The sequence below is a fragment of the Cucumis sativus genome, chromosome 3 (genome assembly GCF_000004075.3).
Source record: "Cucumis sativus cultivar 9930 chromosome 3, Cucumber_9930_V3, whole genome shotgun sequence".
Taxonomy (NCBI): Eukaryota; Viridiplantae; Streptophyta; class Magnoliopsida; order Cucurbitales; family Cucurbitaceae; genus Cucumis; species Cucumis sativus.
This window is the reverse complement of record NC_026657.2, coordinates 7,236,867-7,257,386: the sequence shown is the minus strand read 5'-3', so window position 1 is coordinate 7,257,386 and position 20,520 is coordinate 7,236,867. Positions and strand designations below refer to the sequence as shown.

The window sequence follows — 20,520 nt, the reverse complement described above, 5'->3', positions numbered from 1 at the left end:
AAATTTTGGTTCAACCTAATCAAAAACGAATATTGTTTAATAAAATAAAATATAAAAATTAGGTCTTCCTCTCTCGAGCCGCGCACCCTTCTTTGCTATCTTCCATTTTCTCTAGAATTCTTCTTTTTCATCTCACCTCACTCTCCAATCTTCTTTCTCACAATCGCGCCATCCATCTTCGTTTTCGACTGCGGGTCTCCTCTCTCCTCTATATACACCTAGTACCATTAGATCTGATCATCTTTGTGGTCTCCTCTCTCCCTCCTCTGGTATTCTCCCTCACAATCGCGTCGTCCACCTCCGTTTCCAACGACGAGTCTCCTCTCTCATCTGTTTCGACCTCGCATCACAATCGCGTCGTCCACCTCCGTTTCCAACGACGAGTCTCCTCTCTCATCTGTTTCGACCTCGCATCACAATCGCGTCGTCCACCTCCGTTTCCAACGACGAGTCTCCTCTCTCCTCTATTTCGACCTCGCATCGTCATATCTCATCTTCCTCATCCATCTCCATCAGATCTCATCTTCCTCGTCATATTTCATCTCTGGTCATCTCGACGACCCAACCTAACCTATATATTTACGGGTTTCATTGAAAACTAGATTTTCGGTTATTCATGTTGCCAACTCATATAACCCATAGGTTGGGTTGAAAATGTCTCTTAACCTAACCTACATACACTCATGCTGAAATATAAAAAATGATTAGTTATAGTATATTTGAAAATGTCCCTATTTTGTTGAAAGTAATAAATTGAAAATGGTCCATGGATTAAAAAGCAACATTTATGGTGGGTGGACAAAGAAACTATGGTGGGGAAGGGTGGTTTGAAATAAAAATATGTTAGATGACTACCACTAAAAAAAATTAATTACAAATAATGGTATCTTTTTAAAAATACCAAAATAAATTAAAATATCAATTCGTTATAACAGAATTTTGGATTCTATCAATGATAATTTTCTATCACTATAATATATCAATTATTATCAGTTAGATTTTGCTATATGTTGTAAATATTTTATAAAATTTACTATTTTTGAAATTTCATCTACAAATAATGTTGTTTGATTGCTAAAAGTTATTTGCAAACAAAGGGTATAATTTAGAGACTAACTACAAATTTCAAAATGTACGGATTCGTAAATAAGTAAAAGAAAAAACTACAATTTCAGTCCCTAAAATTTGATAAATATGTGTTTTTGATCCCTAACTTTTAAGAATAGACATTTTAAAGTTACACGTTTATAAAAATAGACTTATTTGATTGTCGATTATAAACATTTTCCTTTTTAGTCTAGGATTTTTTGAAAAAAAAAAAGAGTTAAACCTTCAAATAACCTTATATTTAAGAAAAAAAAATTACATGATATTTAAAATTAGAAAATATTTTTTTAGAAATGATATGGTCGGTTAGAGGTTATTCATCTAACTTAAAATGTCATGTGATTATTTAAAATAAAAGTATAAAGTTATTTGAAAGATATTTTAAATCTGTTTTTTAAATTTAAGTATTAAAAAAACAAAATAAGTCAATTCTTTACTAACTTTACATTTTTAAAACTAAAAGACTAAAGACCAATTAAACACATATTTCTCAAAATTTTGAGAACTAAGAAGATAATTTTTTTAAATAAAATAATATTGAATTAATTCTTATAATTGAAAAAATTGAAATTTGCAAAAATAGTAAAAAAATGTATGATAATAGAGTATGTTTCTACATTTTATAAATTGTAAAAGTAGCAAATTTAAAAGTCGATAACTCTATAATCACCGTTTGATAGTCCTATGATTATCGTCTAATATCACTAATCTTGTCATATTCACAATATAAAAAAATAATAGTTATCATTAATTTTTTTTAAAAATTCTTTTGTCACGTGTGATTATTTTTCATTGAAAAAATATATATCGCGAGTGCCCCACGAGCGGGGCACTCGCCGCCTTGGCCCGTTGATTACTCTCATCATATATTTTTCAACGCTTTGATTAAACTATATGTTTGCTTAATACTTAGAACTCTTATTTTAACGTAATTAAAAACAATTACGTATATAAATTGGATGTGGTTGTAATATTTGTTTAAATACCAAATCTCACAAATAAAATTAATATCAATGTCATCACTTAGAAATTTTAGCTTTGATGACATCTGCATTATCCTTAATAGTCCCCTTTATGCTGACACTTTCCTTCATTATATACTTACTTAATCCCCCAACTACTTCTTAACTCTCATCTCCAAAATAATACCAATAAAATAAACATCAAACTTTGCCATTTCTCCAAATATCATCCAATATATATAGAGATAATTATGAGTATCAATTATAACATATATTAAATATATTTTAAAGAATATCAACTTATCATAACTAAAATTAAAAGGTTATGAATTCGTTTGATGTATCTTTTAACTTTTAATTTCAAGAGTAAACAAACCTACGAGCTTCGAAATTATAAAATTAAACGTATAGTTCTAATCTTACAAATATCACAAAACACATATAACCTTGCCACTTATTTTAAACATAGTGTGGATTACTTTGTCTATTTTTCTAATAATTCGTGCATGTTTCTATATTTTATTATCACTAAATTTAATCCACCATTACACATCACTTGTTCTTACCATGTAATTGCCACAAATTCGTCCACTAGGATCTAGCAAAACAAATGTATGTTTGAGTTAATTTCATCCAAATCTTGGTGATTTATGCATAGGCATATCATAGAGAATTTAGAGATATAATTAAAATTTTAAAGAATAATAAACCTCTACAATACGATGTTTACTCTACTTAAACTAACTTGATTCAACCAGATTTAGCAAAATAAATTAAAATATTTACAAGCTATAGCAAAATTTTGAATTTTATAAATAATACAAACTGATAGACATCTATCACTGTTTATCAATGTCGCCATCAATAAAAGTGTGTTAGTGTCTATCAATATCTATTATCGATAGAATCTGAAAATTTATTATATATTAGTAAATATTTTTTCAAACTTACTATTTTTTACCATTTTGTTTGATGAAATAGGTAAATGAAATATTAATAGTATAAAATATGTACAAAATGGGTTATATTTTTTGGCTTCTTATAAACACAATGATTGTAACATTGTTAGGAATACTATTTTAAGAATACAATTTGTGAAAAGATAGGGAAATTAAAAGAAAGAAGGAATGATAGAATTTGCAATTATTGAATTGTATTATTCCGAAACTTTAGAGTTTTCTTTTTAGGCATTATATAGCGATCGACCACATCGGCAAAAGCAGTGGCCATCGATGACTCACCATGTACACGACTGCCACGTGGGCAGATGACAAGTATGTGTTTGGCGATAACCGTGGAGCCTGTTGCAGCGGAAACTTTGTTCCTTTTGGACGGCCCGATGGTACTTCGTGACGGTGCGACGTGGACCCCTCACATACTGAAAAGACTGTTTCTCCCCTTGCCACATCAGCCACCCACGTCTATGTTTCACGCGCCACCCGTCCACTCCCACTTCCACAAAGCTTCATCTAATTAAATGGAAAAAAATGTAAAAGAAAATTATGATAGTAAACGTCTAATATCACTAATATCATCATATCGAGCTGTTTTTTTCTTCTAAATGTTATGTTATTTGATGTACTTTTTCAATTAATAATTTCATCAATTCAATTTCTAAATTTTCATAAATGACTTTAATTCTAAACTTAGATAAGTAAATCTAGATAAAAGATAATGAATGAACTAATTCGATATACTAAATTATACCTTTGTAAAAAGTAGGGGTTAGATCAATACTCAATGAATACTTTCAGATTTGAATTGAAATAGTCCTCCATTTTGTGGTTTTAACATATACTACTTTTAGTTAGGTGTTAACTAAATCAAATATCTAAAGTTTGTAAGTATAAAAGGATAAAAATAAATAAACTTGTAAGTTACCAATCGTTTTTTTTATTACACTGAACGGTCTCGATACCTACAAACTAACTAAGATAATTATAGGTCTAAATCATTATCGACAATTTAATAATTGTTGTAAAAATGTACCGAAAAACTACAAAAATCATCTATAAAGTTTGGTAGTAGTTACAATTAAACTTTTTAACTTTTACGTGGTAAAAGTAAACCTTAAATTCGAACCACAGATGAAAAAAATGAAAATCTTAAACATATACAAACGTTACGTTTTATAAAATTATATAAGGTTGAAGATATAATTTTAACAAGTATATGATTTAATGGTATTTGAAAAAACGATTATATGGCAGTTGTACGTGAATTTCACGCGCGAGTGGCGGTAGTAGGTTTAGTAAAAACAGAAAAAAAGAAGATGTATTGCACACACTATATAACCGTACATAATACCTCCAACTCCCTTCACTAAATTTACATTCCTTCACTTCTTCTTCTCCTTCTTCTCCGTCGTCCTCTGCAATTTTCCCGCTTATCCCATTTCTCTACTAAACCCTAATCATTTCTCCTCAACGGAATAAGGAAACGTGCAAGCAGTATCTCCTACGTCCCATTCTCAGCAATGAAGGTTTGTTTTCCATTTCATAATTTACCTCTCTTTAATTCCCTCTCTGGCCTGACATTTTCCCCTTTCTTCTCTCTCACAGAAGGTTGTTCTAAAGCTCGATTTGCACGACGATAAAGCCAAGAAGAAGGCCTTGAAGCTAGTCTCCACTCTCGCAGGTAAGACGCTGAAGATTTCACCAAAGCATAATTTTAGTTTTTTTTTTTTTTAATAAACAAAGAAAGTTACAAACGGAGTTTCTTGTGAAATCGAGCAGGAATAGACTCGATTGCGATGGATATGAAAGAGAGGAAACTAACAGTAATTGGAGCGGTAGATCCGGTCACGATCGTGAGTAAACTGAGGAAATTCTGGCCGGCGGAAATAATATCCGTGGGACCGGCGGTGGAGCCGAAGAAGGAAGAGGAGAAGAAGGAAGGAGAAGGGAAAAAGGAAGAAGAGAAAAAGAAAGAGGAAGGAGAAGGGAAGAAGGAAGAAGAGACGAAGAAGAAAGATCAGGAAGGAGGAGAAGGAGGGGAGAAGAAGAATCAAACTCCGAACCCAAACGATCCCGTTTTGGAACTGGTAAGAGCTTATAGAGCTTATAATCCTCATCTCACAACTTATTATTATGTTCAAAGCATGGAGGAGAATCCAAATTCTTGTGCCATTTGTTAGTTAGTCAATTAATTAGTTAATGCAAATCATAATTTCATATAACAAACTGTATATGAAGCTTTTTGTGGTCTGTAAAAATGGCGGCTCTCCCTTTTGTTGTTCAACCTTTTCCGATCCGTGTTTACGGTGTAGACAAATATATTACATATATGTACTTATTTATCATAGGCATTATTATGATTGTTGTGGATCGCTCCTTCTCTACGATTATGATATCATGATATTGAATGAATTGAAAGAGAAAATAAGCAGAAAGTATATGGTGGTGGTGTTGTTGTTGCTGCTTTTTTCTTCCTTTTGAAGTGATTAGTTTGTGTGTTGAAAAATGGAAAGTTATGGATAATTGAATTTTGTGGGCGTGATTGAGTTGAAAAATAGAGGGAGATTGATTGTTGGCCATTTAGAGGAGTTGATGGTCGGTGAGAGCCATTAATTGGGAATTTCTCTAGCCTCTAATTCAACCATTATATTCTTCTCCTACCTTTAAACTCTTTTTTCTTATTTTAATTCCCTTTTACTTTTGGATGATTGAATGTTGAATGCGACACCTTTTTGTTTCGATGGGAGAAAAAATTAGTATCATAGCCTTTTGAATTTTTTTCCTTTTTCAAAAAATAGTATATATGTGTGTGTGTGTATATATATATAACACTTGGTGGGTAATAGCCTATTTGTTTGATTTCAAGTTTTATCGTTATGCCCTTTTCTCTTCAATTTGCACGTCTCTGTCTCTTTTATCTTTTTTATCTTTATATCTTAATTTAGCTCGACTGCATTATAAGGTGAGTTACGATAATTTTAATGATTCATCCATACAATTATTATATATATGTATATCTATGTATGAACTTGTATTATTCACCGAGAAATTTGATGTGATGCTCGATTCTCTTGTACTTTTACGGGCATGACTAAAAATAATCTATATCTTATGTTTGACTTTTATTTTCTTTAAACAAATAAAAAAAACCTTGTAGTCAAGAACGAGACAAAGTCCATTTGGCTGGTGTTGGTCCTATTTCAACTAACGTGACAACCACAAATGGAGCTAATTATTGTTTTCTCAAATTTGAAAATGAAAATTGCTAGATAAAAACGTGAAATCTACATTATTTATTTATGAACACCTAATTTCCTTCAATTATTGTTGATTAATTTCCATAATATTGTATAAATTTGAATGTTTGATATACAGAAATATTGTGGAGGTATCCGTGCTTGATAACTTAGGTAACCGACTTACTACTAGCTTATTAAAATAGGTAGAGTGTGTGACATGTATATGCATATGTGTGTGTTATTTATTAAATTAAAAGTATAAATATGAATAAATTAATGCGTGTAAAATTTGCAATATATTAAAAACTATGGGCCCCAAGGCCCAACTCATATTCCCTTTGATGATTTGGATATGACTCGGATTGTTTCTCAATTGTCGCCCCCTCTCTAAATTTATCACTTTTTTTATTTTCATAACAATGTAGAGATTTGGAAGCTTGATTTTAAAAAAATACACGTTACCAACTATGGCGTAGGCAGAACTTCCATATATCAATATAATACTTAAATCATATAATATCAGTAAAATTAATGCAATCATAAGTAAAATTAATGCATAGTAGCAGATTTAGAATTTCAGGTGTGAGACTCAATAAGAAAAATTAACATACCAATATGTTATAACTTTCACGTATTTACATTCCACATCTCGTATGATTTATTACGTCAATTTTTGTATTCGGACCATAATTGCCACTGGTTTTCAAGTTTCTGTTGGCACAAATATTGACAAATGAGGGTTTTAATTAATTATTCGAATTAGAACCATTATGTTTATTGATTTTGATTAAAGCACTTGAATTTGTTCAGCAACTATGTTGATTAATTAAAACACATCTGTTTAAGATCCTTAATTATTAGAGCTTGAAACTAGAGTTGTGTAAACTCCTTGTTGTTGCAGCCAACAACTGATATTAATATGTGATAGCAGTAAGTAGTAGCATAGCATCCCCACCTACAAGATTGGTAGAAGAAACGAATAATTAAAATACAGATTGGTCAAAGAAACGACAACAAAATGGGATCATATGTTTCAACAGAAATTGCATCAAAACGACCATAGCTATTGAACGTAGATTATCTCCATATATTGACGAAATGGGAAGCTCTCCATCTCTCTTTTTCATTTTAAATAGAATGATATTCAAACAAGGAATATATATATATATCAAGTCCATTCAAACAAGGCGGTTCAACCTAAATCAAGTAATTTTTTCTACTCCCATCAAGACTCCAAAACTAAGCATTAATTATATACTAAACATATGATTTCTTCAAACACAATAAATGGAAAAAAGAAAAATTCCCTTTTCAGTCATCTCCATATTAAGTGTGTCAAGATGAAAGTGTTTAAATTTGAAAAAAAAAAATTATTTAAATTTTGGATTGAGTTATTTGGTAATTTTTTAAAATGCATTTTACAAAATCATGAATAAAATGGAGAAAAATTTTAAAATAACAAAATAAATTATAATATTTACAAGTTATAGCAAATTTTTGGATTTATAATTGTCTATCAATGTCTATATCAACGTTTATAATTTATTATTATCGATAGAATCTGAAAATTTTGTTATATATTATAAATATTTTGTCAAATTTGTTATTTTTGATAATTTATCTATAAGAAAAATAAATTAAAATATTTACGAGCTGTATAAAAAAATTAGATTTTATGAACGATAGAAATTGATAGTCTCCTATTACCACTATGATAGAAACATATAAGTATCTATCAATATTTAAATATTGATATAATTTAAAATTTTTACTATATATTATAAATATCTTATCAAATTTAATATTTTTGAACATTTTCCAAAATTTAAGGGTTAAACTAATACAGTTATAAACACTGATAATAATGTAATTATTAATTTTGAGTATAAACATGAGATTATGTTAAAATTGGAATTTTGCCTGAAAAGACAAAAAGAAATGAACTCTTCTTCCTCACGCACGACGCGCCGCTCTCCCGCCCACTCCGTCGACGGCCATCAGTCGGAGATTTTCAAAATTCAGTGGAGTTTTTAAAGAGAGCAAAAGGGTGGAATGGTAATTTCACATGGTTTGGTTTTTAACATTGTAGTTTTCGTTGGAAAATATAGAAAAGTCTGTTTATTCTCTCAAACCAAACCCAAACCAAAACCAAATCACAAAATTCATTCAACGAAGAACCAACAGCTCTCTTCTCCTTCACTGTATCTATTTCAGAGGTATGTATGCATTTCAATTCCCCCTTTCGATCACTATGCCAAATTACTCTCGCCTTTGATTTCCCCTTCTCTTCCTTAGATTAGATCAATTTTATTCTCCTGCTCCTCTTCTCCTTGTTGTCACCAGCTTTCTTTGCCAAGCTAATTCTGTTCTACTTCCTCATCACCTAAAATTTCCTTCTTATTTTTATCTTTTATGGATGTTTGAAGCATGAATTGCAGACCCAATAATGGGTTGGTTTCGTTGCTAAAGGTAGCTATGTTTTTTGGGTAGTAAAGTTACTTTCGATCACGAGAGATACAGTTCTGCTTTTGGGTCGTAGCCAATTTGTAAGATGAGACTTTGTGGCATTTTGATCATTGGAAATGTTGATTTTGCTTGCTATAGCAAGTTATTAGTCCCATCCGAATCTGGTACTTATGATTTAATACTCTGAATTTGGGTAACCTGCGTGAAATTATGTCACATTTAGACATTTAGGCTAAAATATGGGCGCAAATTGGAATGATTGACCTCAAAGAGAAGAACCCATTTCAGGGAAAGCAGAGATCTTCGCGGGTTTTTAATAAAATTGTGAACTATTTTAAGTTGAAGCAATTGATGAATGTTGTCTGTTGTGTGTGTGACTTTTTATTTTATTTTCTTTTTCCTTGGACGTTCTCATGTTGTTTGGTGCATAGGTTCTTCTGGGTTGTGTTTTTTTGTTTGTTTAAATTAATGTCGATCTTGGCGTTTTAGTATGTTGTTTTCTTTAAACGAGAGAGTTTATCTTTTTGGATTTGGTGAGATTGAAGTTTCAATTCACTACTCGAAAGAACTGATGATTATTTTCGTGGTTGTGATACCAATATGTAGCTAAAAGGATTGATTCATTTTCATTCAATGTTTGGTTGTTTTTTGCTTATTCGACTGATCCTAATCTCAATTAGGAGGCTTTGAACTGAATGGGACTAGCAAGGTTTATTCATTACAGTTTGAAACATGGTTTATATGGAAATCAGTGTCTGAGTAACTAAAACTGCACATGTTGTCTTTTCTTATGGCTGTGTTTGCAATACTATGGCTTGATTTTGCTACTACACATTTTACTCTGATTCTTTGTTTTCTATTCTGAAAATAAACCATGTTTATATGTATATGAGTTATTCTGTTCCATAGGTTTTAGTGGTTGTGTAATTGCGTTGGTTGTGATTGATACAATAAGTGTACTCAACACTAGGTTTAAGTAGATCTACGAATTTGCTCATGGCTAACTCGTATTCTTTTATTTTAGAACTGCAGCTTACAAGTTTGAACATTGCTTGAAAGGAGCTGGATCTGTATACTTTCTCCCTATTTGTTGAAAGGTCGGCTTCTTGTTAGTTTTGACAGTAGTCTTGTTCATTTGATGGAAACTCAAATTATATTCAACCAATATCTGCCAAGCTTCAATGGCATATTGATAGAATAACAAAGTTATTTTGTTCTCCATTTATTTTCTGCAAACTAGATGAAAGAGACTAGAGATGGGTCCAAGAAAGATATGCATTCAAAAAATCCATCTGTTAGCTCACTTCCCCTCATTTTGGACGTTGATGATTTTAAGGTAAAGACAATGTTCTAAATCCATCATTTTGGCCATGCTTTCTTTTGAAGTTACCAAATCAATTATTCTACCACTTGAGATAGCCATAAGATCAATCTTCATCTGATTTTGGAAGGTGCTTTAATTATATGTTGGTTTTATAGGGTGATTTTTCCTTTGATGCACTTTTTGGAAATTTGGTGAATGAGCTACTTCCATCATTTCAAGAGGAAGAAATTGATTCACTAGAAGGACACAACATTAGCAGTGATGTTTTCCCTAATGGGCATGTACGGGGAGCATCAGATACCATTAAATTCTCCCAAGGGCTACCAACTCCTTTGTTTCCAGAAGTTGACAAGCTCTTAACCCTGTTCAAGGATTCCAGCCAAGAGTTGGTTGATCTTCGGAAACAGGTATGACGTTTGACTGAAGGCCATAAGCATTCTCCCAGAACATCATAACTCTATATGAAGGCTTTAACTTTTCCTCTTCATTTTGGTTGAAGATCGATGGTAAACTTTACAATCTCAAGAAAGATGTTGCTGCCCAAGATTCCAAGCATCGCAAGACACTTGCTGAGGTTTGGTGACTATAGCATATTATTTTTAGGTGACAGATAGAAATTCTAAATGCACAACCATCTAAAATTTTGAGTGTCATGCATATTTTGTAGCAACTTGAATTTCTACTTTTATTTCTATTTCCTTACTTCTCGTTGGTTGTAAATCCTTTGGTGAGTTATTAATGTAAAATAATTAATTGATTAACCAGTTAAGGTTTCATAGAACCTAAGAACAAATCATGGATTGTCGACTAAACTGATTATAATATGTTACATTATTTCCTTTACTAATGATTTTCTACCTCCGTACAGAGAGAGAGCTTGTAAATCTTCATTTTTGTATTTTGGAACTGATAACATCTTATTGTTCAACCTATTAAACATACATCATTATTGGCAGTTGGAAAAAGGTGTAGATGGCCTATTCGACAGTTTTGCAAGGCTAGATTCACGCATTTCAAGTGTTGGACAGACTGCTGCAAAAATAGGAGATCATCTGCAAGTAATTTTTGTGTGCTCAATGACATTTAAATTATATTGAACAATTGATTTCTGAAATCTTAATAGTGCCATCATGTAAACTGGGACTAAGGTTTTTAATTTTCTTGGTTCTCTTGTCAGAGTGCAGATGCCCAAAGGGAAACTGCTAGTCAAACAATAGAGTTGATAAAGGTACTATAAAGGACTAAGGAAACTGCTTGATTGAATTTCTGCCGCTGCCACCAATATTAATATATTTTCTACTTTAAGATTTTTTTTGGGTCTGTGTTTATCTGCCCTAGTTTTTTTTCCCCCTTCCATTTTACATTGATTATAATGAAATGAAAAATATCCTTATAATCAATCAATGCAGTACTTGATGGAATTCAATGGCAGCCCCGGTGACTTAATGGAGCTTTCACCATTATTCTCTGATGATAGTCGTGTTGCAGAGGCGGCCTCAATTGCACAAAAATTGCGTAAGCCATTGCCATTAATGCTTGGGTTCATAGTTAAACCATGTTTCAGTTAAATCCACAAAGAATGCTATTGCTATATTACTCTTTTGATCGTGGTCTTTCTAGTTCTTGTGGAAACTACATGTTTTTTGTTCTTTCTGCTTTCCTTTTCTTTTGTTGTTGTTGTTGTTGTTCTTCTTCTTCTTCTTTTTCAAATCCAAGCTCTTTAAGAACTTCTGATTTTGACCAGCATGAAAGTAATGGTTTTCCTTTTCTCAGTTGTATATTTCATATCTTTTTTTATAGATAGATGTTTCCTTTGATATATGTTTTTTTTAAAAAAAGGGCGGAGAAACTTGTGTCAATCGAATCATATGGACATAAGGAAAGTCCCCTAAAAATCTAGTGTCTATTTTCATGGTACTCAAGAACAGAAGGAAGCAAAATATTCACTATTCATTTGGCAACTCTGTAATTTATGAAACCTTTTGAGGTTATTATTTTGGATGTGTAATTGTTCTCAAATCCTCTTATTTATTAAATCAATTTCATGGTTCTGTTGCATTATGTCAACTTTATGTGCTTGTTTCATGTTATTTGTTTCTAGGGTCATTTGCTGAGGAAGATATTGGACGACAAGGGATATCAGTTCCATCAATTGTAGGAAATGCAACTGCCAGCAGGGGTTTAGAAGTTGCAGTTGCTAACCTTCAGGACTACTGTAATGGTACGGCAGCTTCGTGGTATCTAGTAGTTTTAATGAATTGTAATCGTTATAATGTTTTTAGAGAGAGAGAAAAGAAGGGAAAAGAAATTAGAAGTGAAGTTGAAATTATTTACCATTTGTTTCTTCATATTGAGTTTCATGTGGCACACGTTTCATGATTTTTTTGATGGATTTTCCCAAAAATCAATCGATTGGTGCCATTCTTTACTTATGTGTTATGTTATGACCAATGGCTATCAACTTATTGTGTTTTACCCCAATTTTTGTTTTTCCTTTTCTTTTTTTGCAGAACTGGAAAATAGATTGCTCTCTCGTTTTGATGCAGCATCACAAAGAAGAGAATTGCCTACTATGGCTGAATGTGCTAAAATTCTTTCACAGGTAATTTTTGTATCTATTCTTATGTAACCAACCAGCTATCATTTTGGTCTCTTTACTGAATTCACACTGTCCCATTTTCATGTTCTGTATTTTTTGTTTTGTTTTGTTTTTTGTACTTCTGCTCTTCCCAACTATATTTGTAATAATGACCATTGCTTGTTAATCACTTATTAGGTTGCATTTTAATTTGTTATTACCATTCTTAGCCTTAATGTCCAAATTCAAAGCAGCAGATATTTTATGCTCATTTTAATTTATAAGTTTTCTGCTTACACTATCCTCGTTGCTAATGCATGAAGGCATCATAAAAACTGTTTAAATTGAAGAATTTAGATCATGCAGTGATAATGTTGGAAGTATTGAGGAAATTGCGGGGTAACATGTTAGGTCATCTAAGAACTAAGACCCGTTTTTTCCAGAAAATTTTGACCACCGAATATTTTCATGCAGTTTAACAGAGGTACTAGTGCCATGCAACATTATGTGGCGACACGTCCCATGTTTATTGATGTTGAAATCATGAATGCGGACACCAGATTGGTCCTTGGTGAGCAGGGTTTACAGGCCACTCCGAGCAATGTTTCTCGTGGGCTATCTTCCTTGTACAAAGAAATTACAGGTAAAAAATGTCGAAAGGCTCACTCATTCGGGCTTTTGCTCTATGAGTTTGTTATATCTTGCTTGTATGTTCTGCAGATACTGTAAGAAAAGAAGCGGCAACAATAATGGCAGTATTTCCTTCTCCGAATGATGTTATGTCAATCTTAGTCCAGGCATGTTACAACATCAAATCTCTCAATTGCTTTGTTCAAAATTTTATCTTTTAAGTAGGAAGGTGGTACGCATTCATAATTAATCTGATTTTACGATGTGTAACTACAGCGTGTATTGGAGCAACGGGTCACAGCTCTTTTAGACAAGTTATTGGTGAAGCCATCCCTTGTGAATCTTCCTCCAATGGAAGAAGGCGGGCTTTTATTAGTGGGTGGATCTACTAGAATCTTGAAATTTATGCTTCCAATTGATTTTCTAGAAGGATCATTCTGTAATTGTTTTGAGTATGTATCTTCAGTACCTTAGAATGCTGGCTGTGGCGTATGAGAAGACACAAGAGCTTGCTAGAGACCTACGAGCTGTTGGCTGTGGTGATTTGGACGTTGAAGGTAATAACTAATATTTTGAACTTTCTTTTTTTAATATATTCACGAATTTGGTGTTTATCACTCATTCTGAAAATTGTATTTTATATCTAATGGCCGAAGCACAGTAACCATATTTGTAGTTTTTCTTTTTTTGAGAAATAATGAACTTTTTTTTCTCAACTTAGAAGGATTCATGACCAATTTCTAAATTTCATAAAAGATATTTTTGGCGTTTTTTAAGAGTGCAACTCAGTAAGCCCATTTTTAAATTGCAAATATGCAGTCCTTTTTTAGGAGGGTTGAGTTTTAATACATCTAATTTGTGAAGCTTAGATTGGAAAGCCTGTGAATTCTGTGTGTTTGAATTGGGCAAAGAAATGAGGTCTTTATAAATTGTGTTTGGATTGTGAGTTCGTTATCCATAGAAGTAAGTGCGTATTACAAAAAAAATTTAGTTCCCTAGTACTTGGGGGTATGTGGCTGATAGGATTCACAAACTTACAGCTGAGAACAGCCTGTGACCTACATAACTGAACATAGGCGTACTTCTTAGCTTTGGATTACACGATTTTAACTCGAAGAGATTATTGCTCTATGCTAATGGAAAGATAACAAAGGCTATTAATATGTGGTTGGGCCACTAGTTGGTGATTTGGATGTGTCGTAGTTATATCAGGCTGAGGTTTTCATCAATCGGATTAAAATTAAGCATGTTTTTTCTTTTTCTTTTCTTTTTGGTAGAAAAGAGTGTATTTTGGATGACATTTTCCCTTAATTCTATCGCTTGTTTACTTAATGCTAGACTCATTCAATTATTTGTTTAGTTTCCTACCAATTTAGTTGCTTCATCCAATACTTTATTTTTCTGTGCTGACATAAAGTTTAAACGGTTGGTTCAGGCCTCACGGAGTCTTTGTTTTCTGCTCACAAGGAAGAGTATCCGGAGCATGAACAGGCATCTCTCAGACAGCTGTATCAGGCTAAGGTTGACTACAGATGCTTTGTTTGGACTTGAGTTATCATTTCATGTTGTTATCAGGGACTAAATATGTATGATGTGCAGATGGAAGAGTTACGTGCGGAGAATCAGCAAGTTACTGAGTCATCTGGTACTATAGGACGTTCAAAAGGAGCTTCAATATCAACCTCACCTCAGCAAATTTCTGTTACTGTTGTTACAGAGTTTGTGAGATGGAATGAGGAAGCAATTTCAAGATGCACTTTGTTCTCATCTCAAGTAATATTTGTTCCATCAATCACATCTATTATCATTTCAGAGAGTTATGAAATGTTTGAATCCAGTGTCTTTATGCCTTCAATTAACTTATATTCAGATTAGGTCTTATCCAATATAATCAATGTTAAAAAAGTTTGGCAAGTTGAGACACAATTTTTTATAAGACCTCTTAAATTGAAATGTAATTAATTTTTCTAATTTGTTATACATATTCGTCCAATGCTAGGTATTGCACTTCATAAAGTTTTGTCTTAGATTTCAGTAACATGGAGATAGATAGTGTCTACAATGGATAACATTGATTACATGGATTTTGAACCTTTTCCTTTCATTTGTTAAGATTTATCTGTTCCCCTGCAGCCTGCTACTCTGGCAGCCAATGTAAGAGCTGTATTTACTTGTCTGCTTGATGAAGTAAGTGATAAATTCTATAGCAAGCTTTCATCTTTTTCTTTAGGGTTTGGTATGTACTTGGGGTTCATTTTTCTTCTTTTCTGCTTGCAGGTCAGTCAGTATATTACAGATGGGCTTGAACGGGCTAGGGATAGTTTGACTGAAGCAGCTGCTTTGAGGGAAAGGTTTGTGCTGGGTACAAGTGTTAGTAGAAGAGTGGCTGCTGCAGCTGCTTCAGCAGTAATTTTCCGACCATAACTCTTCTCATTGTCTCAAAATTATCATAGTTTTTTTTTTTTGGGTAAAATTTACTGCCTTAGTTTACTCAAAAGTCAAAATGGAAACTGTCTTAAATCCTGTATGCAGGCAGAAGCAGCAGCAGCAGCTGGTGAAAGTAGTTTCAGATCTTTCATGGTTGCTGTACAGCGTTGTGGTAGTAGTGTTGCAATAGTCCAACAAGTACGTTGATGCTCTCTTATTTAGCATGTTGAGACCGGCTCCTTAATACACAGAAATGATTTGAACTTTCTTTTGTAGTACTTTGCAAACTCAATTTCCCGGTTGTTGCTTCCTGTGGATGGTGCCCATGCTGCTTCATGCGAAGAGATGTCAACAGCTATGTCTAGTGCGGAGGCTTCAGCATATAAGGGACTACAACAGTGTATTGAAACTGTAATGGCTGAGGTCAGTTATTGCCTTGTCTGTGATTCCAATCAAAATAATGGATTACACAATTGATCTTAGCCAAAAGGCCGAGAAAGGTATCGGTCAAAATAATGTATTAGTAGGCGTGTAAGTTGATACACTCTCTCATTTGATGTGTAACTTCTTTTCCAATCTGTCTTTGGTTGGAAGTTTATTCCCGATCCTTGCTTAATATATGTTTAATTTATTCAAGATCCTATTGCGTCATAATTTCTTATGATGTTATGTATTATCAATATGTAGGTTGAGCGATTGCTTTCTGCTGAACAAAAGGCTACAGATTATCGATCTCCTGATGATGGAATTGCTCCTGATCATCGGCCAACAAATGCTTGCACGAGGTATATCAAACTTAACTGAACTGTTAAATGGTTTGTGACATAGAAGAAAAAATTGTATTGAATAGGTATGTTGAATTTATAATGCCAACATGGGAGGAAGTTGTAGCCAAAAAGTTGTGAAATTATTGTTTTTCTTTCTAACTTTATTCATAAACTCATGGATGAATGGAAAACCAATTAGTTGCAGTTTGTTATTTAAAATATTAATTAATGTGCCTTCTTTTCTTTGATAGAGTTGTGGCTTACCTTTCTCGTGTGCTTGAGTCTGCATTTACTGCCCTTGAAGGTCTTAACAAGCAAGCTTTCTTAACTGAGCTGGTATGATTCTGGAACTTCTCAGGTTTTCCATATGGTGTTGTTTCTGTTAGAATTAGTGGCTTTGGCCCAAGGAAAGATTTACCTTAATTTTTTTTCCTTTTTTTTATCATAAGCTTGTTATCTATTTATTTTTTCCCTTTGTATCTTTTGTTCGTAAGAAATGATAACAAGAAAGTCATATCATGGTTTTCTTCCGGCACTTGGGTTTCCACATAACTCGGTGTCTGTTTTTTTTTACAGCTTTTAATAGTTTCACTTACGATCTAATATCCAAACTCTACCAGTTGACAAAGTTAGAGAACAATTACATTAGATAGAATACTTTGATTTCTTGAGAATAATTGTATCAGATAGAATCCTGTGATTTCTAGTCAATGTGCATGGATAAATTGTATCTCAATGCTCCCTTTTCACATCAATGCTTGTTAATGTAATATTTTCTGTATCCTATTGAAGGATTTGTGCATCTGGAAGAACTTCTACCATTGCTTTCAGCAAATATTGAATAAGAATAATGATGATAAATTTTTCATTGCAGGGAAATCGGCTGCACAAAGGCCTCCTCAACCACTGGCAGAAATTCACTTTTAATCCTAGGTAATTGCCCATCTTCTAGTGTTTACCATGTGAAAAGTACTCCACCCGTCTTGATTATTACTTTGTATATCTTATTACTGAGTTCCTTTGCTGGGTGATGTTTGGATTTGCCTATTGGTGAACAGAATATTGACAGATGTTATAGACCATTAATGCTTGTTTGTCAAGTGAATGATGACAAAGTCATAATGTACGGTTATGCTCTAACATAACCATGGACACTTTAGTTATTGTAGTTGTCTCGTATTCGTATTTGTGCTTCTTAGGTTATGTTGATCTGTTAACGAGATGTTTGGTTCCCTAACGAGTGAAATGATAGAATATAATTTTGTACCAAAACACTTCAACAATATGTTTGCATTGCCGCTTGAGCTATATGCTTTGCTCCTATGTACCAAAAACCTTTACCTTGTCTTTGTTCTGATGTAAAGGGCTTATGTTTCACCGAATTCACCTATGCTTGTGCTTATCTTGATTGCAGTGGAGGCCTACGTTTGAAGCGTGACATTACGGAGTATGGAGAATTTGTTCGCAGTTTCAATGCTCCTTCTGTTGATGAAAATTTTGAGTTACTGGGCATGTAAGTAGGATTTTTCCTGTCTGACATTAAGATCATCCGTTCTTTTTTAATGGCTAATCTCTCGTTTGATGTTCTTTTTCTCCAGCATGGCCAATGTCTTTATTGTTGCTCCTGAAAGTCTTTCAACTCTATTTGAGGGCACCCCAAGTATTCGGAAAGATGCACAGAGGTAATTTGTTAAGATCTCACTGAGCTACTGTTGCAGAGTAGATTTGTTGAAAATTCGTTGATAATTTCACCATACATCTCTTGTTTCTTCATAGAATTCATAATGTGTGAAACTCCATTCTCCATCTTCTTGAACTGGAAATACACATTTTATCACGTTTCCCTTGGTACCCCCAGGCCTCATCCCCTTTGCATTATCCCTTTAAATCCTAATGTAGGTTTCAACATTCACAACATGAATACATCTTCAATCACTTGTCTGGTTCGAAATCATTCTTTGCATTATTCAGAATCCATTTTGATTTATGAAAATCACATCCAAAAGTGCAAAATTCAAAAGTACTATTAAACATGCCCAACATTGGTTTCTCATAAAGAAAAAGAAAACACCAGAAAAAACCGTTAAGTGTGAGATCTCATCATGGTTTCTGTTAACTTTTAGTACTTAATGCTATTTCTGGTTTCTTGTTCTTTGTGATGATATGAACTTGCTTTTCTGAAATCAGGTTTATCCAGCTTAGAGAGGATTACAAAAGTGCAAAACTCGCAGCACGACTTAGTTCCCTGTGGCCAAGCTTAAGTTGATGCAGTCCTAAATTCGAGCTATATGACCTTGTAAGTCTCGTACTTTAGCATCCGTTAAACTCTCAATAATCATCTGCATGTCCTAATAATGTCTGAATTCGTTGGCAGTCTGGTAGAGAGTTGGAAATTTGTCCACAGCTGATGGACAGAAAAGTTGAGGCAATAGTTGTTTGTTTCTCCTCCTCCGGTTTTACTGTTCATTATTATATTCTTTTGGAAAAACATCTAACTTCGAATACATTTTTCTTAAGTTAGGAGTAAGGTGATAGTTTCATTATTAACAATCTTACATGAACGGGATTTGTTCTATAGGTTGTACAACTGTGTCGTTGAGTTGTAAGTTTCATTATTAAGATTCAATTCCTAGGTTGGTTTGTGGGACAGGTAACTTTAGGGAAGGGAACTCAATTATCTCCCATGGTGGTTGTACTTGTAAGTTGTAAATGATTTTTTCTTTTTCCTTTTGGGTTTTGCCCTGTGTGGGGTTTTGACAACGATAATCTAGTGGCATTGTGTCAATAATTTTCTTTGTGTTCAATCCTCATTGCTCTATTGTCTACCTCTTCTTCTTTTACACTATGGTTATTATATCAAAGCTACCGAATAGAAAGGGGGAAGGTAGACAAAATTTTAGTCGATGATATACGACCTTCACTCGTTCGTTTTACACATTGAATGTATAAATATATACCCAATATGTCGTTAAGTTGTGATGTGATGATCGTAATTATGCTCGAATTGGTGGTAATAATCCAATATATCGATTGTTTGATATTTTTGTTCCTTGTATGTGTGACTGAACCCGAGTATTTTCGTAACATTCTTTTAATTTATTTGTTGTCCTTAAAAGGAAAAGTTGGTAATTAGTACTTTGTCTACTCAGCATATGCATTTTCTTTGTTTTTGAAAAAGAAATTTAAAATACAATTTTTTTCATTTTTTCATAAGAGAAAGAAGGGGATTTTTTTTTTTGCTATATTTTGCTATAAGTTAACATAAGTAACGAGATAATAAACTTCTTAAATTGTTGACAAACAAAATTCCAGGTGAGTTTATCTTTATCCATCCAACTTAATTACATGTCAGTTCTAAACTCTCCTTTCCTAAAAAGTAATATTGTCGTTGTCCTTTCATTATTTATGGAGATAAAAAGGTGTGAAAAATGAAATAATATGAGTTAAGACATGAAAAATCTATAGGACAAGAATGAGTGTGAGACTGTGGTGTAGGCTATAATATTAAAACTTTGTCACATCACCAACAAATAGTTATTTTACTTTTTTTTTAAAAATTAAGAGCTTTCAAAATCAAAACCAATTCTCATATCAAAAAAGAAAAAACAATGGTGAGATGTCAAACTCTCGTGAGAATCAAGAAACGTGAACATAAAATTGTATTCATATGCTTGTTTTCAATGTGTAATTAGTGGTACTATGCACGAGAAATATGGCATTAGCATCTCTAATCCGAAAAAGGAAATTTGACTCAAAATGTATAACGGCTTTTGATTAACAAAAAGTTGTAGGCTCTTTACTTGGTTTACATCCAAGATGCATCCATTTCTATGCATCACATCCTCCACTCTTGTACTAAAATGAAAGGAAAAACAAGGAAAGAATAGATGAAGGAAAAGGTGAAGATGATTAGATGGTTGAATAAAGTAAAGAGATGATAATATATATTTGAAATATAAAAGAAAGAGAAAAGGGTTTCATATATTGGACATGACATTGTTGTGAGTTACTGTGTTTTGTTTTATGGGTTAATGGAGAAAAAGTAAAGAGGATTTGAAACTTAG

The 20,520-nt window shown here is 32.9% G+C and overlaps 2 protein-coding genes across 3 annotated transcripts; both read left to right on the top strand.

The window, feature by feature from the left end:
• Nucleotides 1–4,369: 4,369 nt before the first annotated feature.
• Nucleotides 4,370–5,437, top strand: LOC101218112 (heavy metal-associated isoprenylated plant protein 39). Its single transcript, XM_004133798.2, has 3 exons — nucleotides 4,370–4,551; nucleotides 4,631–4,706; nucleotides 4,805–5,437. Exons 1-3 carry the CDS (start codon nucleotides 4,546–4,548, stop codon nucleotides 5,203–5,205), a joined length of 483 nt encoding a protein of 160 aa, XP_004133846.1. The 5' UTR covers nucleotides 4,370–4,545; the 3' UTR covers nucleotides 5,206–5,437.
• A 2,886-nt stretch (nucleotides 5,438–8,323) lies between these two features.
• LOC101217875 (exocyst complex component SEC10b) lies at nucleotides 8,324–19,260 on the top strand. Of its 2 annotated transcripts, none has more exons than XM_011652427.2 (27): nucleotides 8,324–8,480; nucleotides 9,755–9,827; nucleotides 9,971–10,066; nucleotides 10,210–10,461; nucleotides 10,554–10,628; nucleotides 11,011–11,112; nucleotides 11,232–11,282; nucleotides 11,464–11,569; nucleotides 12,156–12,275; nucleotides 12,565–12,656; nucleotides 13,107–13,275; nucleotides 13,353–13,429; nucleotides 13,539–13,637; nucleotides 13,729–13,819; nucleotides 14,698–14,783; nucleotides 14,862–15,035; nucleotides 15,396–15,449; nucleotides 15,540–15,668; nucleotides 15,795–15,887; nucleotides 15,966–16,112; nucleotides 16,377–16,474; nucleotides 16,708–16,792; nucleotides 17,331–17,389; nucleotides 17,871–17,969; nucleotides 18,055–18,138; nucleotides 18,644–18,752; nucleotides 18,831–19,260. In XM_011652427.2, exons 3-26 carry the CDS (start codon nucleotides 9,971–9,973, stop codon nucleotides 18,720–18,722), a joined length of 2,517 nt encoding a protein of 838 aa, XP_011650729.1. In that variant the 5' UTR covers nucleotides 8,324–8,480; nucleotides 9,755–9,827; the 3' UTR covers nucleotides 18,723–18,752; nucleotides 18,831–19,260. The 2 variants fall into 2 exon arrangements, with proteins under 2 accessions (XP_011650729.1, XP_011650730.1); XM_011652428.2 differs by having other exon boundaries at nucleotides 8,353–8,480; nucleotides 9,763–9,827.
• The last annotated feature ends 1,260 nt before the right edge of the window (nucleotides 19,261–20,520 follow it).

Bases quoted from the DNA above. Each gene is read 5' to 3' on its own strand.
- LOC101217875 (XM_011652427.2), top strand. From the start codon at position 9,971: ATGAAAGAGACTAGAGATGGGTCCAAGAAAGATATGCATTCAAAAAAT. The intron at 11,570-12,155 runs GTAAGCCATTGC...ATTTGTTTCTAG, and splicing joins CTCAATTGCACAAAAATTGC to GGTCATTTGCTGAGGAAGAT. The intron at 16,113-16,376 runs GTCAGTTATTGC...ATCAATATGTAG, and splicing joins TTGAAACTGTAATGGCTGAG to GTTGAGCGATTGCTTTCTGC.
- LOC101218112 (XM_004133798.2), top strand. The intron at 4,707-4,804 runs GTAAGACGCTGA...GAAATCGAGCAG, and splicing joins GCTAGTCTCCACTCTCGCAG to GAATAGACTCGATTGCGATG.